This window comes from Leopardus geoffroyi, chromosome D3 (assembly GCF_018350155.1).
Source record: "Leopardus geoffroyi isolate Oge1 chromosome D3, O.geoffroyi_Oge1_pat1.0, whole genome shotgun sequence".
Taxonomy (NCBI): Eukaryota; Metazoa; Chordata; class Mammalia; order Carnivora; family Felidae; genus Leopardus; species Leopardus geoffroyi.
Window position 1 is genome coordinate 16,727,022 of NC_059339.1, and position 24,629 is coordinate 16,751,650.

A 24,629-nucleotide genomic window follows, 5' to 3' on the forward strand; every position below is an offset into this window, starting at 1 on the left:
TAAAGAAGCCAATTAAGGATGTTGAGGCAGGATCAGAATCCAATCTTCGGGCACCAATTCCAGGGCTCCTTCTGGTTCCCGTCACTACTCATTCATTCATTCATTCACTCGTTCATTCAACAAATTTGTATTGAGCACCTGCTACGTTCCAGGTACCATGCCAGGCTCTGGGAATGCTGCTGTGGCAAACTCTGGCATCACAGAGTTCATATTCTAGTAGGGAAGACAGATAAAGTAATAATGATGACGACTATTATGTCAAGTGCGATTAAAAATGACGTCACAGGACGGGGAGGAATGGGAACGGCATTTGAGATGGGATGTTCTGAGCTCAGAACTTCCAGTTGCTGTCTACGGACTCCAACGAAGACAGCGCTCCCGGATGCCAGAGCGCGCTTCATAAACCTCTCCCACTTCGCCTCGCTCAGCCTCACCAGGGTGGGGACTGTCGGGAGAGGGGCGTGCACACGGAAAGGTCAGAGCGCATGCTCTCTCAAGATCGGTGGCTCTGAGGATTTTGATAGTACGCAGGCTCCTCCAGTTAAGGCGAGAAGGCTCCGCCCAATAGGTGTTTGCTTTTGAGGTTGTGGTCCCGCCCTCCGGCCCATTTTCTACTTCCGCTTCCGGCTCTGAGGCTGTGCAGGTTGAAAATGGCGGTGGCGGCTGCGTCCCGGTTTTCGCGGCTGCTAGGTCGGTCCGGGGCACAGCTGGGGCGGTCCATGTCGAGTGCCGCCCACGGCGAGGAGGGCTCAGGTACTGGAGTTGCGGTCGGCGTGGGGGGCCTCAGCCCCACTCGAGCGAGGCGGGGCCGGACTGTGACCTTGGCCTGGGGCCTTGGGGGAGGGGGGTGAGAACCGGGGCGGGCGCCACACCAGGCCTGAGCGGTCGTACCCCCTTCTGCAGCTCGCATGTGGAAGGCCCTCACCTACTTCGTAGCTCTTCCTGGCGTGGGAGTGAGCATGCTGAACGTCTTCCTGAAGTCGCATCACGGAGAGCACGAGAGACCCGAGTTCGTCGCCTACCCCCATCTCCGCATCAGGTCCAAGGTACGCTCTTGTAGGCTCTTCGAGTGGCCGTTCTCCTTTTATTATAAATGCCTAGTGCAGGTTCTTCATTCTCTAAAATCCTGTGTGCCTGGCGTGTGCAACAATTTCTCATTGAATGCTCACAAATAAATTTGTATTTTCTCTGGTTTTATGTAAGGGTAACTGAGACTCGGGGGGGCCACATCTGTTTTTCTTCAAGGTCATACAAAAGTGCCCTTAAGTTTTCCTTTTTTTTTTTTTTTTTTTTCTGATTCATCCCACCTCTGTCTTCTATACTGTTCTGAAACTGTGGGTTGTATAAGACTTGGAGGTTTGGGAATCTCCCTTACGGAGGCAAAGTCAGAAGGTGATTCACCTTTCTAGGACCTGGGCATTTGGCAGGGTACTAGCTGCATAATGAAGAGACTAACAGCTTTTCTTATTCTTATTTCTGCTAGTTATCTTCTCAACTGTTTTGTCCTTTGCTATTGATGTAGATGTAATCATTTGTTTTCCATTGTTTGTTGTAAATATTCTTAAAAAAGACCCTTCTGGCACTTTAATAACTGTTACATCACTTAGCCCAGGTAGGGCTGGCTTTATAGAAACTTAAGCTAGAGTCTTACATTCAGAATTTTTGAGTCTGAGCCCCACTCCCACCCGTGTACAGTAGAAGCCATATAGCAGGATTTCTCAACCTCAGTACTGTTGACATTTGGGGCTGGATAGTTCTTGTTGGGGCGAGGGACTATCCTTTGAGACTTAGGATGTTTAACAGCATCCTTGACCTCTACCCACTAGATGCCCTACCCCAGATGTCTCCAGATATTGCCCAATGTCCCTGGAGGGGCAAAATCATCCAGGGTTGGAAACCATGCTTTTCAAAGGGAGCATGCAAAATAATTGAGGAAGGTAGGTTGCAGTTTCCAGTCCAGGGATTTGTTTTATATCTGGAATGAAGCCCAGAAGTCTGCATTTAAATAAGCATCTCCTCCCTCATACTCCTCTTCCATTCTGATACAGGTGATGTGATTCGTAAAGACAGCACTGATAGACTAGTTGCCAGGTATTGTCTGTCACATACCCTGTATCTTAAGCAGTTCATGGCAGTCTCAACTCTTCTCTGGAATTGCCTAATTGACATCTTCACTCCACAGCCCTTTCCCTGGGGAGATGGTAATCATACTCTATTCCATAACTCTCACGTGAATCCACTTCCGACCGGCTATGAAGATGAATAAAGAGAACCTGGACCATAACCCATTGGGGACCACAGCACTGGTTTGGACCATGACTCTGCACCCGGACCAGAAAAGTATATGGGACCTTAAGCTCACCTTCCTTACCTGTATCAAATGATGACCAGTATACTGATCTTCCATCCCTTTGCTATGGCAGGAGATGGCTTAAATAAATAACTTAGATTGGTCCATGAGCTGGAGTTGCATTCTTTGGTGGTGTTTTTCCCTCGGAAATCAGCATTAATGTTATTTCTGTTTCTGCCGTGAAGGTTTATGGCCACCATTTATAGGCCTGTAGAAAGTGTTTATATCAGACTTGTCCTTGGTTTCTTATGCCTGGGGTGGGTAAAGCAAAGGGACCGTGAATGGAGCTGATTTAAGAATTGAGATTGGGTCTTGACAGATTTTGGGTGGCAAAGATACTGAGTGGCCAGTAGAATACCTGCAATTAATATCTGAAAGCAGTATCTTTGATTCTCTAGAGAAAGTGCTTCCTGTGTCCTAGCCTTCTCTTGTCCCATTCCACCAGCATTTGTTGAAGAATACTCCCAATGGATAATTTTCTCCAATGGTGTCAAGTTCTCATCTTGGGGTCATCTCTCAGCACCCTGAAGGCTGAAATGGTCAAACTTTTGGAGAAATGAAGGCAGTATGACACATTTCTGCATATACCATTGGCTTTATTTGTTTCTGGAATTAAAACCTTCTTATAGCACTAAGAATTAAGGAGAAACAATAGTAATAGTAACAAAGTCACCCTTAAAGAGCCATTCATTCTTCCTCAAAATTTAAAATCTCTGAAGTAGCTGAGATAGTTGGAGTCACTTTATGGGGAGGATGAAGTCAAAAAAGAATGAAGAACAATCAGAAAAAAATATTCCCTCAGTAGCAACTACAGTGGAAGAACATGGTTGGCTTGGAGCTGGTTTTATTCTTGAGGCTCAATCAGACAGTTGGGTAGTAAAGAGCAAGAGGCTACCAGGTTTTGGTATTGCACAGTACACATAGTAAACTAGTACTGCAGAGGTGAGGCAAATGGAAACACGAGGCATGAAAGCCATTTACAGTAAGGAAAAAAAGGATCCCTGCTGTCTTTACCATTTTGTGATCTAACCACAGCCTGTGCTTGTGCTTCCAAGTCACTATGGAACTGTTGTACTTGTGGCCAGTCTGAGGTCAGAACAGATGTACTTAACTTTGGCTTGCTGCCTGGCATCCCTCAACCGGGCTCCAATGATCTCTTCTAATCCTTGTATAATGGACTGTAACCAGTCAAAAATATAAATGTAGGATGTCTTGAAATGACATTAAGGACTGGCCATGTTAAATATGAAGTAGTCATTGGTAAATTGGAGAGGATAATAGAATTCTTGCCTTCTGTAAACTGTTTCATACTATATTGGGTATATATGTGTGAACCAAATTACTCAATATATGCAGTTTTGGTGATTACCTGACATTCCAAAGTGTGTAAGTGCTCACCTGATCCTGGCATTTTTTTTTTTTTTTTGTGCAGTTATATAAGCATATTATTTGTGTAGCTTACTGTGGGAATAAACGTCAGAAATCAGTGAGATTTCTAATTGTTATAGCACACTATTTCACTTAGATAAATCTTCACTTTTCACCTTTAAGTTATAAAACAAAACTCTCCCTTAGTGTGCATATGGGATATGTGGGGTAACAGTGTAATAGCTGTTCCCTAAAGTGCACTGAGTTCTCCAGGGGCAAATAATGAAACTAGATGTTACAATTTATTCCATCTTCATGATTACAGACATTCCAGGGCAGGGTGGATACATGAGGCAAATAAAGCAAACTCTTTAACCTTTTAACCAGATGCAGCATTTTGGCAGTTTTAAGATAATACGGGTTGGCTTAATTGACTTGGGTTGAAAACTGGCAACAGCAGATCTTTGCAATTTAGGATGTTCCTCCATAGTTACTCCATGAAATCTTAATTCCTAAACTACACTGTGAGCTCTGAAATGGTTTTTACTGCAATATTCTTCAAGCTTTCACATCTTAATCTGAAATCTGACACCTCTTCTTAAGGCAGGGAACTCTGTTAAAGCTGTTTTCCTATTGGCTAACCCAGTCCACCAGCAATCTTAACAGTTCTATAGAAATAAAGCCATGCTCCCAAGCATTGATTAAAACTTGTGCTGGGATCCCTTTTTCAGAGCATTAGCTCCCTGAGAGAAGAGATCCTAACCAATCGCTTCCATGAATAATCCCAGTACAATGTACCTCATGTCCTTCAGAGCAAAACGTAAGAGGTTAGGCAACCCTGATCATCCTGACAAGTCTATCAGTGTTCACATACAAAGGATACTTAAAGCTTATCCCAGATCATAATCCTAAGAAATCATTCAGTTTTAGCACATGGAGTTCCTGCAAGATGCCAGAGTAAGAAATCCTCAAAGCAAAGAGTGATGGTTCATCCTCTTACACAATTGAGAGGAAATTAAGGAGGAAAGAAAACTCCCTCCTAAACTCATCAAATCGATGGCTATTTTAACAGCCTTAACTGACGAAATCCAGTGTCCTCTATTTCCTGATTCGAGGAGTCCATTTTCAAGGAGACTGTCAAGGTCAAGAAGAGCTTTCAGGCTTTTCTTTGCCATGGCCCATGAATTCCAGTCCTTCAATGGGGATCTCCTTCTCCTTTATTGCTTTCTGATGGAAGGAAAAACACATGAAACAGATCTATATGAAGCTTGAGAACCAAACTTTGTAAATACGATGGCACAAAACTAATAAATCAGATTGGACCAAAACAAAAAACAAACAAAAAAAAACCATGATTCAAGACCTGTACTTTTTAAAACCTGAGTACCATTACGAAGAAATTAAATGTAAGACCAGAGACAGATTGGAAAGGTGGTGTGAGGAATCGTCAAAATTCAAACATGGAATTTAAACAGTATCTCCACTCTACTGTGATGGACACAAACTCAAATCTGCGTTCCAGGACTTATTGGCTATGTGACCTTAAGGAAGCCTCACTTTCCCATCTGTAAATAGGACAAAGATAGCAACTTGGAATTACCCTGTGGACGTTTTAAATTAACTGGGAGTGCTGTGCCCAGTGCCGTGCTTACAATCTAAGTCATTGAACTGGAATGAACATTTCCTAGCTGGCTGGCAGTTCAGAAATCAAACAGGCCAATGAAGGAATTAGAACAACAAAATCAGTCCAGAGACTGACGTCTAACAGGCCAGAGATACTTAACACCGCGCTTCCCCCTCTAACGTAATAGTGGAATAGTGCACTACCGCAAAAATCAGGGAAACGATTCTGGTGAACTTGCACTAATCACTTCCTGTTTGGGGGCGTAAGTGTTCCATGTATAAAATAAGAACTATGCCCACTTTGCAAGTTTAGGATGAGGACCAAATGAACCAAAGGATGCTACTGTGCTCCGTAAGACGTAAAGCACTGCAAAAATACTTAACTTTGTCATTCAGAGAGATACCAGGCAGCCTGGTAGTGATGATGGGGAGACAGCTCCTGCCACTGCCCTCACTGCGGCTTTTCTTCACCCTCCCAACTCCCGCAAGATACTACGCGTGTGGCCCGGGACACCGCAGAGAGGACGAGAGGGCCCTGGCCAACTGAGCGCTCACCTGAACACACTGCTGGTAGCGCTTGAAGAGGTCGGTGCACGGGTCCCCGGAGCCGTCCCCCTTGAGGAACTTCTCGGCAAACCAGCGATTAAAGCACTGGTCGTACTCGCGCTTCATGTCAGTGCAGGCCTCCCCTACGCTGTTCATGGCGGCGGCAGCAGTGGCGGCGCGCTCTGATGTCGTCACTCTTAAGCGCGTCGCTCGACTTTACGTGTGGACGCATTACGGCGGCCGAGGAGAGAAATGTGGGCGCGTGCGGTGTTGCTGGGCCATCGGTCCTGGATGGGCTGGCACCGGGGCTTCACCTCCAAGACGGATCCTCAGGTAAAGGCCGGGGGTGTCTAGGCGGGTGGTGAAGCAGGTCGGGACACGGAGCAGGTCTCACCCATGACCCCCATTCTCCGCCTCATCCGCCCAGGGTAGTGGCCGTGTCACGGCTGAGGTGATCGAGCATCTGGAGCGTCTAGCGCTTGTGGACTTCGGCAGCCAAGAGGCCGTGGCACGACTGGAGAAAGCCATCGCCTTTGCCGACCGGCTCCGCGCCGTGGACACGGACGGGGTGGAGCCCATGGAATCAGTATTGGAGGACAGGTAAAACACTCGAGGCCGCGTACCCCGAAGCCTTGTCTGTTGCGCCTTCGCAGCCATTTGAGGTGGCGATTAGTGTGTCCTTTCACGGAAGGGAAAAAGGCCTTAAGCGAGGTGCAAGAACTTGCCCACGGTCACCCCGCGGGGTAAGTGGTTTCATTCCTTCCCTTGTTCGTTATGGATCCTATCACTCTCGTTTAAAATCCTCCAGGCCTCCCAGTGTAGCAAGAACAGTGTTCGAATTGATAACCACCTTCAAGGCCCTACTTCAGAGTCTCTGCCTACCCCTTGGACATACTGCTCTACTCCAGCTATATTACCTTTCTTACTGTTCCTCCAACATTCCAAATGCGTTCCTTGTGTAGGATCTTTGCGTTTGCTGTTATCTTTTTCTTGGATAGCCTGTCTCTTTGGCATCTCTCCTCTGTAAGTCCTCTCCTTCTCCAAATGTCCTCTCCCTTTCCAATCACTGACTTCCTTGTTGGATTTTCTTCTCTTTCTTGATTATCTTATTTTTGTTGATTTGTCCCTTGTTAGTAGAATGTGAGCCCATATTTGACTTGCTTACTTATTGGATCCCTGTCTCAAAATATGTCCTGTACATATTTTCTGGCCTAGTGATCCCTATGGACATATCTGTAAAAGTGCATCCAGTGTTCAGGGTGTCCAGATCTGTTTATAATACAAAACAACAACAACAAAAGCCAAGAAGAGGCCCCTGGCTGGCTCTATCTGTAGAGTATATGACTCTTGATCTCTGGGGTCGTCAGTTCCAGCCCTATGCTGGGGGTAGAGTTTACTTAAAATAGGTAAATGAATTTTTAAAAAATGTGAGGAGTTCTTGGGTAGCTCAGTTGTTTGGGCATCCGACTTCATCTCCGGTCATGATCTTGTAGTTCATGAGTTCAAGCCCCACATTGGGTTCTCTGCTGTCAGCACAGAGCCCACTTCAGATCCTCTGTCTCCCTCTCTCTCTGCCCCTCCCCCCCCAAAATAAACATTTTTTTAAAAAGTATAAGTTTTTTAAGTTCAAGAAACAAAAAGACAGTCTCTAAGTGTACTTCATGGCTAAATACATCATCATACAATGGGATATTTGACAAATAGTGAAACAGCTATATATACTGACATGGAAAGGTCCCAAGATATATTTAATAAAAAAGGCAAAATTCAGAACATTGTGTATGGGATTATCAATACTTTAATGTGTAATCTATTTGGTATGTTCTGGTATATGCATTAAGTCATGTTTTGTTCCCTCAAAGAGCATGCAAGAAACTTAACAATGATTAGTTTTAAAGAAGGTGGAAATGCAGAGGGAAGTTCTAACTTTTCATTTTATACTGAGGTCCAGGACGTTTACAAATGCATAAAGAAATGGGATAATAACACAAATAGTGAGGTAGTATAGTGTAATGCAATACAGGGGCAGGTCTTTGACAAAGTAGTTTTTATTATATAAAAGGGTACAGCCTCTCTCCACTTCTACCAGTTGTTACCAAATCTTAATATATTTTAAAGATTTAAAAATATATTTAAAAGAAACTGCTCTTTTTTGAAAAGCAGACTTGTTTTGCTGTTTGGGACTACAGTTTCTTGGGAAGGGTGGGTATGTAGCTCATAAAAAGCAGGGAAGTCTACAGTTCTGCCCTCCCCCCGCCCTTTTTTTTTTTTTTTTTTTTTTCAACGTTTATTTATTTTTGGGACAGAGAGAGACAGAGCATGAACGGGGGAGGGGCAGAGAGAGAGGGAGACACAGAATCGGAAACAGGCTCCAGGCTCTGAGCCATCAGCCCAGAGCCTGACGCGGGGCTCGAACTCACGGACCGCGAGATCGTGACCTGGCTGAAGTCGGACGCTTAACCGACTGCGCCACCCAGGCGCCCCATCCCCCCGCCCTTTTTTAAGTTTATTTATTTTGAGGGAGAGAGAGAGAATCCCAAGGAGGCTCCGCACTGTCAACACAGAGCCCAACACAGGGCTTGAACTCATGAGCCATGAGATCATGACCTGAGCCAAAACCACGAGTCGGACCCTTAACTGACTGAGCCACCCAGGTGCCCCTGTCTTACCCTTTTCTTGATGGGATTAAAAAAAATACATTCCTAGTATAGGTGAGAGCAAAAAATGATTAGCTGCCATTAGTGCCAATAGAGAGAGACAGACCTTTTTGTAACCATAACCTCTGTGTAAAGTGCTTGCTAGGCTCCTGTTTTCTCCTCCCACCTTTGTTTCTTTCACATCCTTTCTCTTATTTTGTAATCTGATGATCAGGTCTACAGAAGTCAAACAATTTGCCCACAATTACATAACACTTCAAAATAGTAATCTGATGTCATTCTCTTACCCAAGATTTCAGGCTCTCCAGTGTTCTTTAGGATAAAGACAAAGCTTCACCAGAGCCTACAATGCATCATTTAACCTAGCCCCTGCCTACCTCCAGACAGGGCTGTCACCTTCAGTTCCTTGAGCTTTCCATTCTTTTTCCTTCTTGGAATTCTGGGCCCTTGCCTTTATCCTTACCTCATCCCTCCTACGACTTTCTTTTGCTTAACTTCATTTCCTTTCTTCTTGAGATTTCAACTGCCTCTTCCTCAGGGAGATTTTTCATTTTTCTCTATCAAGTCAGGTTCCCTTTCAGCACCTGTCTCTCATGGTATTCAGTACAGCTATAATTTTACATGTGTTTATACATCCGTTTGAGTAATATTTATTTACTTACTTTAATCTCTACACCCAACATAGGATTTGAACTCATGACACTGAGATCAAGAGTCACGTGCTCTACCAACTGGTCCAGTCAGGCACCCGAATTTGTAATATTTGATTCTCTGCCCCTCTCCTATTGCTTATCCATGTTCCAGGGAGCTTATCTATTATTGCTCATCATATTCTCAGTGTCTAGCACCAAGCACTCAGTAAATATTTGTTGAATGTTCTTTATTAGTATCTTTAGGAAAGGAGCAAATAGAAGAACAAAGAGGAGTCAGAATTTCCCCAATCATCTAAAGGGGAACTATAGAGAAGTGCAACTATTACTCAGGGAAGAATTAATGAAAAGGGGATTTGGATCTGGTAGGTGGAATAGTGACTTGGTATTCAGTGGTCTGCAGTCTTGCCATAAACTTGGAAACCAGTTTGGGTTTGTGATTCCATTTTAGAGATGTAGCACTTGTAAGACTTTCATGTTTTTGAACATAGTGCCTCACTGATGTTTGAAATGGAACCCAGTTAAGGCAAGTATTACACCATTTTACACTAGGTGTAAAAGCACTGAGGCTATTAGAAATCTCTTGGCACATTAATACCTTACCCTATCATTCGAATTGAGCTAAAAAGCATTAGCACGCTTACATGCCAGGTGCTAAGATTTTTTGTGTTATCTCAGTTGTCACATACCAACCTGGAAGGTAAATACTAGTATATGCTTTATAGATGAAGAAACCAAGGCTCAGAAAGCTTATGTAATATGCCCCAGAGTTTCACAGGTTTAGTAAGAGAATCCAGGACTTGGAACTCAGAGCCTCAGCTCTCAAATACTGTTCTAGATACGCCGTCTAGGGGCGCCTGGGTGGCTCAGTCGGTTAAGCGGCCGACTTCGGCTCAGGTCATGATCTCTCGGTCCATGAGTTCGAGCCCCGCGTCAGGCTCTGTGCTGACAGCTCAGAGCCTGGAGCCTGTTTCAGATTCTGTGTCTCCCTCTCTCTGACCATCCCCCGTTCATGCTCGGTCTCTGTCTCAAAAATAAACGTTAAAAAAAAAAAAAAAAAACAGATATGCCATCTAAAGTCAGCCTCTAGAACCTTAATTCTCTCTTATCTCAAGAGGGACTCAGATGATGACAGCTCTGACTGCAGCCAAATACTTCAGTACTTAGGCTGTCCCTCAGAGTCTTATTCAAACTGAAAATTCTTAGCCAAATTGATTAACTCTCATTCCAGTCTGCATCAAATTAGAAATTGATTAGGCAGGAGGGAAAAGACTTATTATAGATGGAAATAGAGTGATGCCCAGAAAAAGGACTTGTGGCAGCCCAACACCAGCAGCAGAACTCTTATCTGGTCAGTCCAAGGGCCGATAGAGGTACTTCTTCGTCAGTGCTGCCATAGTGCTTTCCATTAAACTTTTTATTAGCATCTTCCAGTTACTGGTTAATGTGCCATGTCTATAAACTTTAGAGGGCAAGGATTTCTAGTTCACAGAAGCCTTTCTCAACCAGGATTTTTCATCTGAACCAGAACGCATAAAGATTCAAGTGGCTTTTTTCAGTGCTTCCAAGGAGTACATAATTCATACTAGCCCAGAGACATAGTTGATTTATTATCACATTGGGTGCCCTATAGCATTTGGGCTTAATCCTCTTGTCAAACCCTGAGAAATGAGGTCAGGTAGACATTTAGTCGATCAGTAATTTAGAGGCACCTAAAAATTTCATTGGGTCCCATTTGGATTTTGTGTGTGATTCTGAGATCAAGAAAAGTTAGGTGACTTGCCAAGTGAACTACTGAGGTGCCACCCTCACAGAGACCCTGGGTTCAGTAGTCTAGGATTATGGAAATAGGAAGGTGTGGATTTCTTCTGGAAACAACTCCATCATAATCAGTATTTAGGTAAAAATGGTATTTAAAGGAGTGAATTTCTTCTGGAAACATCACTTACATAGAAAACTGGATTACCAAATGAGCGAATAAATCCATTGCTATTACATCTGTGGGGAAGCAGTAGCTTTTCACCACCTGTTGGTGGTACCAGAGGCTTACTTCATCAGACTCTTTAAGTGCCCCGGGACAATTCAGTCTTCAGTCTGTAGGGACTAGGCAGGCAATGCATGATTACAGCAGGTGAAGTGCATAGGTGTACTGAGTGGTGGGGACTGAGGTGTGCCTGTGTGCACTAACTTTTTCTGAAAGGAGCAGGTGCTATTCGGCACCCACCTCTTACCGTGGTGAAAATGCAGGCCCAGCATTATCAGATCTTCTTTAATATTTACTCTTCCCAGCAACTCTATGAAGCATTCCACAAATAAGGAAACAGGTACATGGAGAGGGTAACTTGCCCATGTGCCATGTGTGGCACTAAGATTTGAATTCAGCTGACTCAGGAGCCCTGAGTCATTTTGTTATACCACCCAACAGAAATATAAACTCCAGAAGGTCCAGTGGTTACCTTTACAGATAATTTTTATTTTGTTCTCCAAGTTTTCTTCAGCCCCTGTATGGTTTAAAAAAAAAAAAAAAAAAATCAAGTGCAACCTTCATTTTTCTGGCAAGAAAGTGAAGGTCTGGAAAGATCATTCTTATTCAAGGCCACACAGTTAAGATAGTGCCAGATCCCGGAACAGACTCCAGCTCTGTCCGGTCCATACCATGTTTATTGTGTCTAGCCCTAGGGTAAGTGCCACAAAAGAAACATAACTAGGCCTTTCCTAGAAGAACCTTATCATGACAACTTAGCCCTCTGCAGCCTTTGCCTGGATGTTCATGTAATGTCCTTGCCCTTTTGTCCTGTTAGGCTTAGCCCTCAATCTACGTCTGGCTCAAAGTGGAACGAGTTTGCCTGCTCCCCTATCAGTGATTGAGCAGAGAGACTGCTTATTTTTCAGCTCAAGTATCTAGAAGCAGACTCAGACATTTTGCCATGCACTTGTAAACCTTCAAACGGCAGCGAAGCCCCATAGATATGTTCAATTCCAGTTTGGTTTCACTAGCTTGCCATTTGGATACTTTAATGAAGCCATGAGGCCCAGAGAACAGTGGGAGATTCTTGAGCTATGTAAGGGCAGATACTTTCATATTCATAAAGGTGGCTACAGTGAAAAAACAACTCATCTTATGGGTACAAGGGGTACAGAACTGTGCTCAGACTCCATCCTGTCACTTAGGAGCTAATATCCTTAAACCACTAATAACCACTCTTGAACAAGTTTCACCTGCCTGGAAGCCCATTTCCCATCCCAACAACCCAGTGGTTTCTTGCCCATCCTTTAGCAGTGACATCACCTATTCTGAATGTCTGTTCCTCACCCAGGCTAGATTAGGTGCCCCTTTCTATTCCCTTGGCAAGCTTTGCTTACCTGTTAGATTTAACACATTTTATTGTAATTGCCTTACCTGTCTTCACCAAAAGCAACTTACCCATGGTTGAACAGATCAGTCCTGAGGAAGAATTATCACTTACCTCACTGAATGGTTGAGAGAATCTATCAACTGCAGATTGTTATTTGGTCTACTGTTGACAAGTCCTCTATCTTTGAACAGTAACCACAACTCAAGAATATGCTGCTCCATTTTTTCCATTCTTGACCCTCTCCACCCATGCTCTAGAAGCCTATTCTCTGAGAAGGTAACCTTGAGCTTCTGGTTTTGTAGATGTCTGTACTTGAGATCTGACAATGTGGTAGAAGGAAACTGTGTTGAAGAACTACTACAAAATGCCCATCGAGTTGTGGAGGAGTATTTTGTGGCTCCCCCAGGTATGTTTTGCCCAAAGTGGTTTAACTGTCTCTCAGTGAACTAAGAACACAGTGGTAGCTGTGAGGCCCAAATTTTGCTACATGAAAGTGTTTTGAAAAGTATAAAGTAGGAACTAGGTGAAGGTGGTCAAAAGATACAAACTTCACTGTAGAACAGAATGACTGTAGTTTACAGTACTGTACTCTGTATTTGAAAGTTGCTAGAGAGTAGATCTTAAAAGTTCTCACCACAAGAAAAAAATCAGAACTATGTGAGATATTAACTAATCTTGTGGTAATCATTCTGCAGTATATACATATATTAAATCATTGTGTTGTACACCTTAAACTTACAGTGTTATGTCAATTATTTCTCAATAAAACTGGAACTAATGAAAAAAACCCGTATTTATTAATAGTGAAAAAAAAAAAAGCATAAATCAAATACAGGTGGTGGCATTAAGGTGGCAGTAGAGTCCAGGGGTCATGTTTCCTTCTAGGGAAGTCTGTAACAGGAATGAACAAAACAGCCCTGTGGCGGGGAGAGGTGTATACAGTGGCACATTTGGAGCTCAAGCTCTGCCTAAAAGGGCATTCACTGCTCCTCATTCAGTGCCAGGCAGTAATGTGAGCCCATATTCCCAGAGAACCTAGACATCTGGCATTTTTGTTGGGGCACCGGGGGGTATTTCCCAAATTTTAAGTATGGGAGCTAATTCAAAGATTTAAAAAACAAACAAACAAAAAAAAAACCACATAAAACATACCTGCAAGCCAGATGCATCCTGGGAACCATCAGTTTGCAACCCTGGTGTTGAGATTTGCATCTTTAAAATTTGCTGTGACTATTATAAATGAAAACTTAAAAATAACTCTGGGCCAATAATAAAATCCAGAATCCTGGGTGGGTTGAACTTTTTAGCTCCTCTACAGATTGGTGGGTCTTCAGAATGCAGAACTGCTGCACCCGTCTGGACATGTGGGAATGTGAGCTTGAGCACTCAGGTAGATGGTTTTCCAAATGCCAGCTTCACAGTCAGGAGATCACCTCAGAGGAGAACCATTCTAAGCAGTCTCAGAGACAAACATCAGTCCCCCAGTGCAAGGATTACCTCTTTGATCAAGACTAGTCAGTCAAGACCAGTCAGTCAAAGGAAAGCGCTGCTTGAAGCCCGTATGGGAAAGAAAGCTTAAAAACTTGTGGGCTTGGGCTTGGAGTGCCTGGCTGGCTCAGTTAGTAGAGCATGTGGCTTTTTTTTTTTTTTTTTTTTTTTTTTTTTGAGAGGGAGAGAATCTTAAGCAGGCTCCACACCCAGTGTGGAGCCCAACATAGGGCCTGATCTCATGACCATGAGATCATGACCTGAGCCAAAATTAAGAGTTGGACACCCAACTGACTGAGCCACTCAGGCACCCTGAGCACATGTGACTCTCGATCTCAGGGTCTTGAGTTCAAACCTCTCATCCAGCGCGGAGCCTACTTAAAAATAATAAAAATTAAAAAAAAAAAAGGTGTGGGCTCAACTCTTAATCAGGCCCCTGGTTCACTACACTACCTCAGATTAACTGAAGAGAAAAAAGATTTTATAATTTATCTCAGAGCCTGATAGTTGTCACTATTTTAACAGACATAGCCATTGATCACATATGTTATTTCTCAAATAGAACTTTGTGTCAGACTTTGCTTTTTGGGAAAGTGAATTTACAATTATTAATGTCCTTCCTTCCACTCCTATGTGCATATTAGCTGGCTAACCTGTCTCTGCTCCTTATTGAAAAGTGTGCATTTATTAGGATTCACTTGTAACTGTTATTCTTTCAGACACTCAGAAATAACAGGGTAGTAGCTACACTTATTTGCATTGCTTATTTTTCATGACAAACCAAGTGATAAGTTAGCTCAGTTGAGTCAGTTGGGAAACAGGCTCAGCTATAACATCCTTTTTTGTTATTGTTTTCAAACAGGTAATATCTCTTTGCCAAAGCAGGATGAACAACAGCCCTTTTCACACAACTGACTAGCTATTCATGGAGGCCCAAAGATAGTGTTTTGTTACCACGAACACAAATATTTCCACTTTCTTCGGTTACCTGAAAAAAAACTGATGTTTAAGTGATTTTTAGTAACTAACTCTCTGAAGACAACATTGGGAAATATCTAGTCAAAACAAGGCAATGAGTTTCTGCTTCTACTGGAAGTAAAAGGTACTGTCACTTTCTGAGGAAATGAATCAAATATTTATTCACACACTGTTCAGTATAGGTTATTCTCCTTTATCTCCTCCCAAAACGGTGGTCTACCGAACTGTACGTAAATCGGTTTTTCTATTTACGTAACTATGAGACAATGTATCTGATCGCCATATGACAACCTGTGTTGTACTTTTCAGTTACTGTTTCTGTCATCTAAGAAACCTTGTATCTTTACCAAACAAACTCAAATTTGTTCCTGGGTACCCACTTTATTCAGAGCAGAAGGCTAACTTTCTCCTAATGTCTGAAGAGTGTTCAAAGTAGATTCTACAGCTTGGGAACTCCTAACCTACAATCATCCACCATCCCACAAAGTCATTACACTCAAAATGGATACTAGCCATAGCTATAGTTTTTCTGAAAAGAACTTACAATAAAAATAGCCCTGGAGGGGCGCCTGGGTGGCGCAGTCGGTTAAGCGTCCGACTTCAGCCAGGTCACGATCTCGCGGTCCGTGAGTTTGAGCCCCGCATCAGGCTCTGGCCTGATGGCTCGGAGCCTGGAGCCTGTTTCCGATTCTGTGTCTCCCTCTCTCTCTGCCCCTCCACGGTTCATGCTCTGTCTCTCTCTGTCCCAAAAATGAATAAACGTTGAAAAAAAAAAAATTAAAAAAAAAAAAATAGCCCTGGAATAGCTAACAGTACTATATCGAACACTAAAAATTTGCTAAGAGGGTAGATACTATATTAAATGTTCTTACCACAAATAAATCTTAAAGAAGTAGGGAGGAGACTTGGGGAGGTGATGGATATGGTTATAGCTTTGACGGTGATCGGTATGCGCTTAACCCCAAACTCATTGATTCGTATACATTAAATAAGTACAGCCTTTTACATATCAATCATACTTCAATAAAGTGGCTTTTTAACAAAAAGACCCAGGTCTGGAACAAAGTAGCCTCCCTGTCCCCACCAGGATTACTGAATTGAGCAGAATCCAAGATACTGGAGTTTTTTGATTTTGTGTTTTAAGAAGGCTCAGATACCAAAGTTAAGTAAAACAGATTGAGGGATAAAAGTGATAGAAGCAAAAATTAAAGAGATTTTTTCCCCCCTCCAAACCGCCAGAGTTGGTTTTAAGAATTTTCCAGTGATCTTTATGCTGCTTCCAACTTTAAAAGGTCTGTTTTATTCTTCTCATTCCTTTGCCCTATCTTAAATGCTCCTTTTTTCTTTAAAGTGGCTTCATTTAGGGGCACCTAAGTGGCTCAGTTGGTTAAGCATCCGATTCTTGGTTTCGGCTCAGGTCGTGATCTCACAGCTTTGTGGTTCAAGCCCCGCATCGGGCTCTGCACTGGCAGCACAGAGCCTGCTTGGGATTCTCTCTCCCTCTTCCACTCACGCTGTGTGCCTCTCTCTCAAAATAAATAAACTTAAAAAAAAATTTTTTTAAATAATAAAGCACCTTCATTTATAAACTTGGCCTTCAATTATAAGCCTGAACCAACTCTTGGGATTGAAATTTTCAAAACCACCATCATAGCAACTATCTTTGTGCCCAAATAAAGTTATCCATTCCTGCTCCTTACCAACTGGGTGCAGCTGCCACTACAACTCAATGACTTTTTTTTTTTTAAAACAGTGTGCCTATTTGGTGAAATCTATTAACTTAATCAAGGACAACCACACATGTCAATTACTAAACGTTTAAAATATATTTCTAAACAGAATGGGCCGACTCAGTCACAGTAACTGCTGATCTCCATAGTAGAGCAACCCACAAAGACACAGCACTGATTTTTTTCCCATAATCAGGGGTGAAAAATATACAACTTATTTCTGAACCAAAACCACAATTTCTGCAGTTTATAATGTTTCACTGCCAATATGGCCCTGGTAGAAATTATGTATTTTATTTCCTTAAAAAAAAAATTAAAAAAATTTCCTAAGACACTAAATCATCAATCTGGAATGTAGATTCTGAGCACAAAGAGCTCAGTTCACCTAAAAAATAAAGAAAAATTTCCCATCACCTGTCTCAGTAGGGCCTGAAAGGAGAGAAGTAGTGTGGGGAACCCCTGCTTTGGTATGGAGAGTCACGGCCCCTTGACCCAGAACGAGACCGTGAGTAGCCATAGCTGGTGCTTCTCTCTGGATAAACTCGGATGTAGGAAGTTTCACCCTGAAATTCAAACAAAGAGTGAAGGAAAAAATAAGACTCGGAGAAATACAGCACACTAAAACTTAACATGGCTGCCTAACAATAATAGTTAAGTACCGAGCACTTACTGTTTGTCTGGCATGATGTCATCTCATTAAACCCTCACAACAATGCTATGCCCTAGGTAGGTTTACCAGCACATTTCAACAATGAGGAAAACAATGTTATAATCTATTCCAGGGTGACACATACAATAAATGACAACTTCACATGTTGTAAATGAGCTGAAATACTAGCTACTACGATTAACATATCTGAATTACTACCACTGACTCCTGAATCTACGAACTGGAAAGGATCTCAGAGGTCATTCAGTTCAATTCCCTGCCACCTCATATATGCGTTTGAGGGTGGGTTCCTATGGAAGAAGCTAACCAGTATTCAACACCTCTCAGGTGTCAGGACCAGGGTTACATACTCGTAAGTTAGCTTCCTGGCAAGTCTTATGAGACAGTGCTATTAATTGTTCCTGTTTTGCATATCGAGGGACCAAAGTTCAGAGAATAACTCTGCTAAGAAATAAATGAGTGAGTGGCAGAGGAGTCATGTCTAGGCTGGTCTGTGTTCAGGCCCTTTGCCCTCAACCAACACTCTCAAAGGATCTAAAGATGCTAAGATGAAAGAAGTCAGATGTGGAATTCCCTAGGTAAAGTCAGTAATTGGATTTATCCTTACTGAGACCGTGCTTTGCACTGTAACTAAGGACCAGATGTTTTGTTTCTGCTCCAAATTCAGTCTGAGTAAAAGCAATGTTAAGCTGTGTACTTTCCAAGCCATAAAATTAGGGAATTATATGAATCCTTAGAAAAAGAAATAGATCCTTGGGGCTCCTGGGTGACTCAGTCAGTTGAGCGGCCAACTCTTGATTTCAGCTTAGGTCATGATGCCAGGGTTGTGGGCTCAAGCCCCAAGTCCATGCTCAGTTTGGAGCCTGCTTAAGATTCTCTCTGCCCCTCTCCCTCACTCGTACTCACTCGCTCTCTCTAAAAAAAGGAAGGAAGGAAGAAAGGAAAGAAAGAAGGAAGGAAAAGGAAATGGACCCAGAAATTCCTATCTCCAGACATCTAAATCCCATAAGTCAGGACAATATAACCAGTAAAAAAAGAATGTCCAGTTGTTCTGCTCTCTGGTCTCAGTGGTATCAAAAGGACAGTCAACATGTGAATCAGATAGAAAGATCCAAAGTAGCAGCTGCCTTCTTGAAAGACATCAAGAACTAAGTCTTGAGGGTAAGGCCATTATAAGAAAATGCCAAGATGGCTAAGGTTTCAAAGAGGATCCTGCACTACTTTGGGAAAGGAAAAATTAAGTGTACAACTTGGCCCAACAGCAGTACCTAGAAAAGCTGAGATGCTGAGGCTGGCTTGCAGAACCCAGACTAGACCCAGAGGAGGGACAACCATAATGATCAGGTTCACAGAGGTACACTGCAGATTAAACCAGCTGTGAAGGGAATGGTATCACAGAATAGCTCACAACATTATGACAGACTGCACCAGTATTCTCTCCGGGTTAAAAATACTATGACTGCAGATTTCTCTGTTATGACCCTGCAGGACTCAGGCATGATGAATTCCTTGGCTTTTCCACTTAAGACAGATCTTTAATGGTACTGTGAGGTCCTCAAATGGCAAATGCATGGTCTGTTGCTACTTCTCTAGATCAGCTTCAGGTGGAGTGGCCTGGGTGCAAGCTCAAAAGAAGGTGGGAACCCACCTCATGAGAGCGGAATTTGGTGTCATCCAGTTTACGGAGGGCATATTCCATGTCTTCTTTTCGGAGATATTCCACCATCCCCATTCCATCCTTCTGCACATCTGCATAACAGACGTCCCCAGCTTCTCTCATGTGATCCTTCAGATCCTGCCAGCTGCCTGATGGAGGAAGTCCTAGGCATGGACAACATAAGAGGCCATATCCTTCAGCCATGTTAACTGACCTGTTAAGAGCCAGCAATACCTAGGGTCCCTTTCCCATCAATCACTCACTACTTTTAAATCCTGAGGATCCCCAAATCATAAACCGTAGGGACATAAATCCAGAAAAGAGTACTAAAGTATGTGTAGTAAACCACTGTAAGAAGCTGGTCCTAGGCTAATTTTCCAGAGACCAAGCCTTTCCAATGGAGCAAGAAGTCTACCCTATTATAGGTTTGATATCTCTGAGAGTCACAGCCTGCCTTTCTTTATCCTTCATATTTAATATCAAACTCCCAAGACTTTGAGTTCTAATTTTTTTCCATTATGAAATTTATCAGTACCAACTGTTTCTTGCTTACTGGGTTCTCAGAACATAGGAATTTTGAAAGTATCCAATGAAGTAATAACCAAGGTGTAGCTGAAGGTAACAACACACCAAAAAATCTAAAGTTTTTCTTGTAGTAGTGAATGACTGACAAATTAAACAAAGTACCTTTTAAAAGATCACCAACATTCTTCAATACAGTGGGGGAAAAAGGTAAGACTCAGACGCTAAAACTAGTCGGGAATTATACAACCCTACCTGATGTCATGAAAGGGAAATGTGCTCCTGCTCTCAAAGGCTGTGTTTACCGCTCACAGCTCAGGACTGCAGCCATTTCCTAATAGTTTTCTAAGCAGGATTTCAGAGCAGCATGGAGAGAAAAAAAGATATGTATGACATCCTGAAGGAGGGAATAGAGTTCTGGGGTTAAATTACAAAGGGACACAAGATAGGCAGATACTGAGGATCACTGTTAAGCACCACGGGAGTCTGTTGTGACAGTGTGAAATTCCTATCTAAGAAAGTGCCAAGTTCTTCAATACATTTCACTCCACCATGGTCTTAAAATGCCCCTGTAATGTGTGGAGGGCCCCAGGTCTTCACCACTGTATTAATATTTTGAAAAGATGCATACACCTCTAAGCTTGCCTCAGATGCATACACCTCTGAGTTTCATCACTTGTGAACATTTCATTTAGACATTTCATTCTATATCATTCTATATTCTGCAAAACAATCCCTAAAACTTAAAGTTGTTTTGTTTTCTCTTTTGTATAATTCCAAAGCCACCACCAAAATCTGGTGTTTTTCACGATCCAAGGCTGAACAGTTATTCAAATCTGGCTCCTGGAATGTCTAGCAAATCTGAAACCTAGTACATTCCAAAAGAAAACATCTATAGAATTCTAGCTCCGGGGTTTTGCCATCATCTTCCCTCTCAACAGTAGGAAACTCCTTTATAAAAAGCAAATTTATGGGGACGCCTGGGTGCCTCAGTTAGTTGAGTGTCTGACTTCAGCTCAGGCCACGATCCCACAGTTCATGACTTCAGGCCCCGCATCAGGCTTTGTACTGAGAGCACAGAGCCTGGAGCCTGCTTTGAGTTCTGTGTCTCCCTCTCTCTCTGCCCCTCCCCTTCATGCTGTCTCTCTCTTAAAAATAAAAATGAACATTAAAAAAAAAAAAAAAAAAAGGCAAATTTATGTTCTACCAAGGCTGTACTACCAATGCAGTTTCATTTGCAAGATACCTGCCTGCCTCACTGGCAAGACTGCGGGGCTTCAGACTGTGCACAGTCTACTGAAAAGAAAGCCTGTGTTCCATGCAAAGTAACAGCTAACATTTCCTGGAGGCCAGACTGTGTGCTAAGTATTTTACATGCATCACCTTATTCGGTTTGAAAAGAACATACCTGACACAAGAACTCGGAAATCAGATCTTCTTGTAGGAGGCCCATTCCTCCCACCGCGGGGCCACCCACCCCGACTGCCATAAGTCCTGGGGAACTCCACACGAAGCCGACACTGGCCATAATCATAACCATTCCTTCCATAAATTGCATCCTCAGCATCTCTGCAAAGAAAAGTTTGTGGAGTTAGTGCTGCTCAGGAGGCTGACTGACTTCCCAGTGAGGGGCATGAGTAACAAGTATAAAAGGGAAACCTAGAATTGAGAAAAACAATCTTGATGCACTACTGCTTTGAAGATACTTCATGGTATTAGATTTAAACTTTACAGCTGTCCCACACAGGGTTTTCTAGATATGAAATGATAATGAAACAGTAAACAGATTACTTATAAGAGGATTCATTCAGAAAAAAGAATTGGCAGATAAGTGATTTCATCAGTATATTTCTCTAACCCTGTTAGCAGTTTCTTAAAATGCCCTCCACACACTAGTCCTTTAACAATTAACAAGGATTGGTACCATCAAATCTATAGAAAGAAAAATCATTTAGGGGCGCCTGGGTGGCTCAGTCGGTTGAACATCCGACTTCGGCTCAGGTCATGATCTCACCGTCTGTGGGTTTGAACCCCGCGTCGGGCTCTGTGCTGACAGCTCAGAGCCTTGGAGCCTGCTTCGGATCCTGTGTCTTCCCCCTCTCTCTGCCCCTCCCCCGCTCTCACTTTGTCTTACTCTGTCTCTCAAAAATAGGGGCGCCTGGGTGGCGCGGTCGGTTGAGCGTCCGACTTCAGCCAGGTCACGATCTCGCGGTCCGTGAGTTCGAGCCCCGCGTCGGGCTCTGGGCTGATGGCTCAGAGCCTGGAGCCTGTTTCCGATTCTGTGTCTCCCTCTCTCTCTGCCCCTCCCCCGTTCATGCTCTGTCTCTCTCTGTCCCAAAAATAAATAAACGTTGAAAAAAAAAAAATTTTTTTTAAAATAAATAAATGTCAAAAAAAAAAAAAAGAAAAAGAAAAATCATTTAAAAAGTAATCAGGCTCTGGGGAGGAGCCTGGGTGGCTCAGTTAAGTGTCTGATTCTTGATTTCGGCTCAGGTCATGATCTCACAGTTGTGGGATTGAGCCCTGTATCCAGCTCTGTCATGAGCGTGTTGCCTGCTTGAGATTCTCTCTCTGCCCCTCTATCCCACTCGGACTCTCTCCCTCTCTCAAAAATAAATTCATAAACTTAAAAAATCAGACTGAAATTAGTATTTTGTGAGGAATATGGAACTCTCTCATGTGTACCTTTTCAGCATGGTTTGGAAAACTAAGTTGTGGAGACCACTCTCTGGGTACAGTTTTGCCAGAGAGGTAAATATTCAATGAAGTCACTTCCAGTCTTCCCTAGGGCTCTAGTAGAACCAAGCTGGTTCTCCAGCACTGGATTGGAGAAAGAATGGCCTCAGTGCTTGGAAGGACAAGCAGAGCCGAAGATGTACTAATGAAGGCATCATTCAGTTGTCACAGCACATAATTGCTTACCACAATTCTAGTCACCGGGCTAAAAGCAAGGACCACAACCAGTGCAAACCTGGCTATATTTATAATGAAGTGAAGGAGAGGCAGAACTGCTAGGGTTGAAGAGCGGATTTCAAAGCAGACTGACCAGTTCCAATCATTACCCTACTTACTAATAGCTGTCTTTGGGTAAGTGCTTTTATCAAGTTTTCATGTCTCTTAAATGTGAACAACATGCCTCCCTCACAGAGTTGTCATAAGGATTAAAGAAGGTACTATGTGTGCAGTGCTCTAATGATATCAAAAGATAGCTTTTCTATTATGAAAGGAGGGAAGAGATGACAATGTAGCACATCACACAGGAAGTTTGTGTTCTAAAGGGCAGCACGGGGGGGGGGGGGTTCAAATCCTACCTTGATCCCTTACTAGCATTCTCTTTTATCAGCAACTCTAAATCCCCAGTTTCTTCATTCATAAGATGTGGCTAACACTACCTCTTTTATAGGTTGTTGAAAACGCTGAAGTGGTACTTGACACATAGTGACTTCAAAAAACACACCGGAACAGTTACAGAGGTGCAACCTCCAGTTTCAGTGTGAAAATGCCCAGTTCCGTTTTTGAGGCAAATGGCAGCTCTGTGGGGATCATCAAAGCCTCAGAGTGCTTCCTACCTCCTCCACAGATGCCCTCCTGGCCCTATACCACTACACCAGGTAGGCAAGACACCCTAAAGACAGTCCTTGCAGCAAAGCCCGCCCGGCGCACACTAGGTAAAGCATTCCCTGGGTCAATGCTGGGAAACACTGGGCTCTCATTTACCCCGGGTGGAGAGACCAGTCCAATGCGGTGGCTTCTGGGAACCACCAACCGCCGTTCTGAAAGTTCCCAGACCTTTTCTGGCCATCAGGCCTACAAAGTTTGCAAAATCAGAAAGACCCCTTTGAGCCAGTTTAGGGATCAAATGCTTGGGGCCCTAAGCATCTAGCGGTGTCTCCCTCAGAGGACTGGAGTGAAATCAGACACTCCCCACCTCCGACCATTTTGGAAGTTCTTCCAAAGCCCTGGTGCTTTTAGAAGGACAAGGCCGGGACCTTGTGAGGAGGGGCGCGCGCAGATGGAGATCTGGGCCATCACAGAGACCCCCTCTCACCCTCCAAAGGCAACCACATCCCCGCAGTCTGTTCCCCGCTAACGGCGAGTTCTGGCTGGGGGGAGGGGTGGGCAGGGAGGGCGCCTGGCCACTTCTGCTCTTCACCGAGTCCGAGTCCTCTCCCGGCTGGTTCCGGGCCCAAGGTGCCCTGGGCCGCTTCCCCTGAAGGCTGCCCCTCCAGCCATGAGGGAGAGAACGGTCGCGTGTACCATCCCCGAGGCCTGTCTGGGCGGGCCTGGGCCCTCCACAGGCCCAGCTTTTGTTTTTTAAATAAAGTAAAAAAATAATCCTAGAGGAAGTGACGACGGAGCAAAGGACGGCCAGAGCGGGCGGTGAGAGGCCTCATCCTCCACCCGGGGGCGCCGTGAGGGGTCTGCGCTGAGGGGGGAGGGGAGGCCCCACAGGGGAGGAGGGAAGGCGGGGGCCCGGGGTCTCGGGCTGGCGGGCGGGCGGGCGGAGCGGGGCCTCACCGGGGGTCCTCGAAGCGCACGAAGGCGAAGGGCACGAGGCCGTGCCGGTTCTTGAGCTCGATCTCGCGGATGCGGCCGTACTTGTAGAACAGGTCCTCCAGGTCCTTCTCGCGCACGTCGGTCGGAAGGTTCCCCACGTAGATGCGCCCGTCTCCCTCGCCGCCGCGCTCGTCCGCCCAGCCCGACATCCGCACCGCCCGACGCCGCGGGCCCGCCGCAGCCCACGTCGCCGCCGCCGCCTCAGCCGGGGTCCCCCCGCAGCGTCCCCGCGGGCTCGGAGGCGCTCAGCCGCACTGCATTGTGGGAACGGCGGAGCGGAAGCGAAGGGGTCGACGGAGGCAAAAAGAATCGTCTTAAAGGGGACGCGCTGCGATGACCGCGCGTGCGCGCAGGCGCCCCCTGTAGGCGCGTGCGGGCTCGAGGGCGACTAGAGAGAGAGATTGGAGTCCCGTGAATTGGGTTCGATTCCCAGAATTCCTTGAAAGCAATTCACTCGCCTAATTAGTGCACTTGGGC

The 24,629-nt window shown here is 44.2% G+C and overlaps 4 protein-coding genes and 1 long non-coding RNA gene across 5 annotated transcripts; 2 read left to right on the forward strand and 3 right to left on the reverse strand.

Moving 5' to 3' along the window:
- Positions 1-500: 500 nt before the first annotated feature.
- On the forward strand, positions 501-2,460 carry LOC123588002 (cytochrome c oxidase subunit 6A1, mitochondrial). The gene is made up of 3 exons (XM_045458182.1): positions 501-753; positions 904-1,046; positions 2,183-2,460. Exons 1-3 carry the CDS (start codon positions 651-653, stop codon positions 2,264-2,266), a joined length of 330 nt encoding a protein of 109 aa, XP_045314138.1. The 5' UTR covers positions 501-650; the 3' UTR covers positions 2,267-2,460.
- Positions 2,461-2,929: 469 nt separating this feature from the next.
- TRIAP1 (TP53 regulated inhibitor of apoptosis 1) lies at positions 2,930-6,043 on the reverse strand. The gene is made up of 2 exons (XM_045458185.1): positions 5,897-6,043; positions 2,930-4,945 (listed from the first exon to the last, which is right to left on the reverse strand). The coding sequence occupies exons 1-2, from the start codon at positions 6,041-6,043 to the stop codon at positions 4,862-4,864; spliced, it is 231 nt and encodes a 76-aa protein (XP_045314141.1). The 3' UTR covers positions 2,930-4,861.
- Positions 6,044-6,119: 76 nt separating this feature from the next.
- GATC (glutamyl-tRNA amidotransferase subunit C) lies at positions 6,120-15,186 on the forward strand. Its single transcript, XM_045458180.1, has 4 exons — positions 6,120-6,220; positions 6,315-6,487; positions 12,853-12,956; positions 14,901-15,186. The coding sequence occupies exons 1-4, from the start codon at positions 6,140-6,142 to the stop codon at positions 14,951-14,953; spliced, it is 411 nt and encodes a 136-aa protein (XP_045314136.1). The 5' UTR covers positions 6,120-6,139; the 3' UTR covers positions 14,954-15,186.
- LOC123588005 lies at positions 13,326-14,233 on the reverse strand. Its single transcript, XR_006707648.1, has 2 exons — positions 13,703-14,233; positions 13,326-13,441 (listed from the first exon to the last, which is right to left on the reverse strand). It is a non-coding gene; the product is annotated as an uncharacterized LOC123588005 (long non-coding RNA).
- Positions 15,187-16,819: 1,633 nt separating the features above from the next.
- On the reverse strand, positions 16,820-24,426 carry SRSF9 (serine and arginine rich splicing factor 9). The gene is made up of 4 exons (XM_045458179.1): positions 24,114-24,426; positions 21,004-21,164; positions 19,065-19,237; positions 16,820-17,309 (listed from the first exon to the last, which is right to left on the reverse strand). The coding sequence occupies exons 1-4, from the start codon at positions 24,299-24,301 to the stop codon at positions 17,166-17,168; spliced, it is 666 nt and encodes a 221-aa protein (XP_045314135.1). The 5' UTR covers positions 24,302-24,426; the 3' UTR covers positions 16,820-17,165.
- Positions 24,427-24,629: the final 203 nt, after the last annotated feature.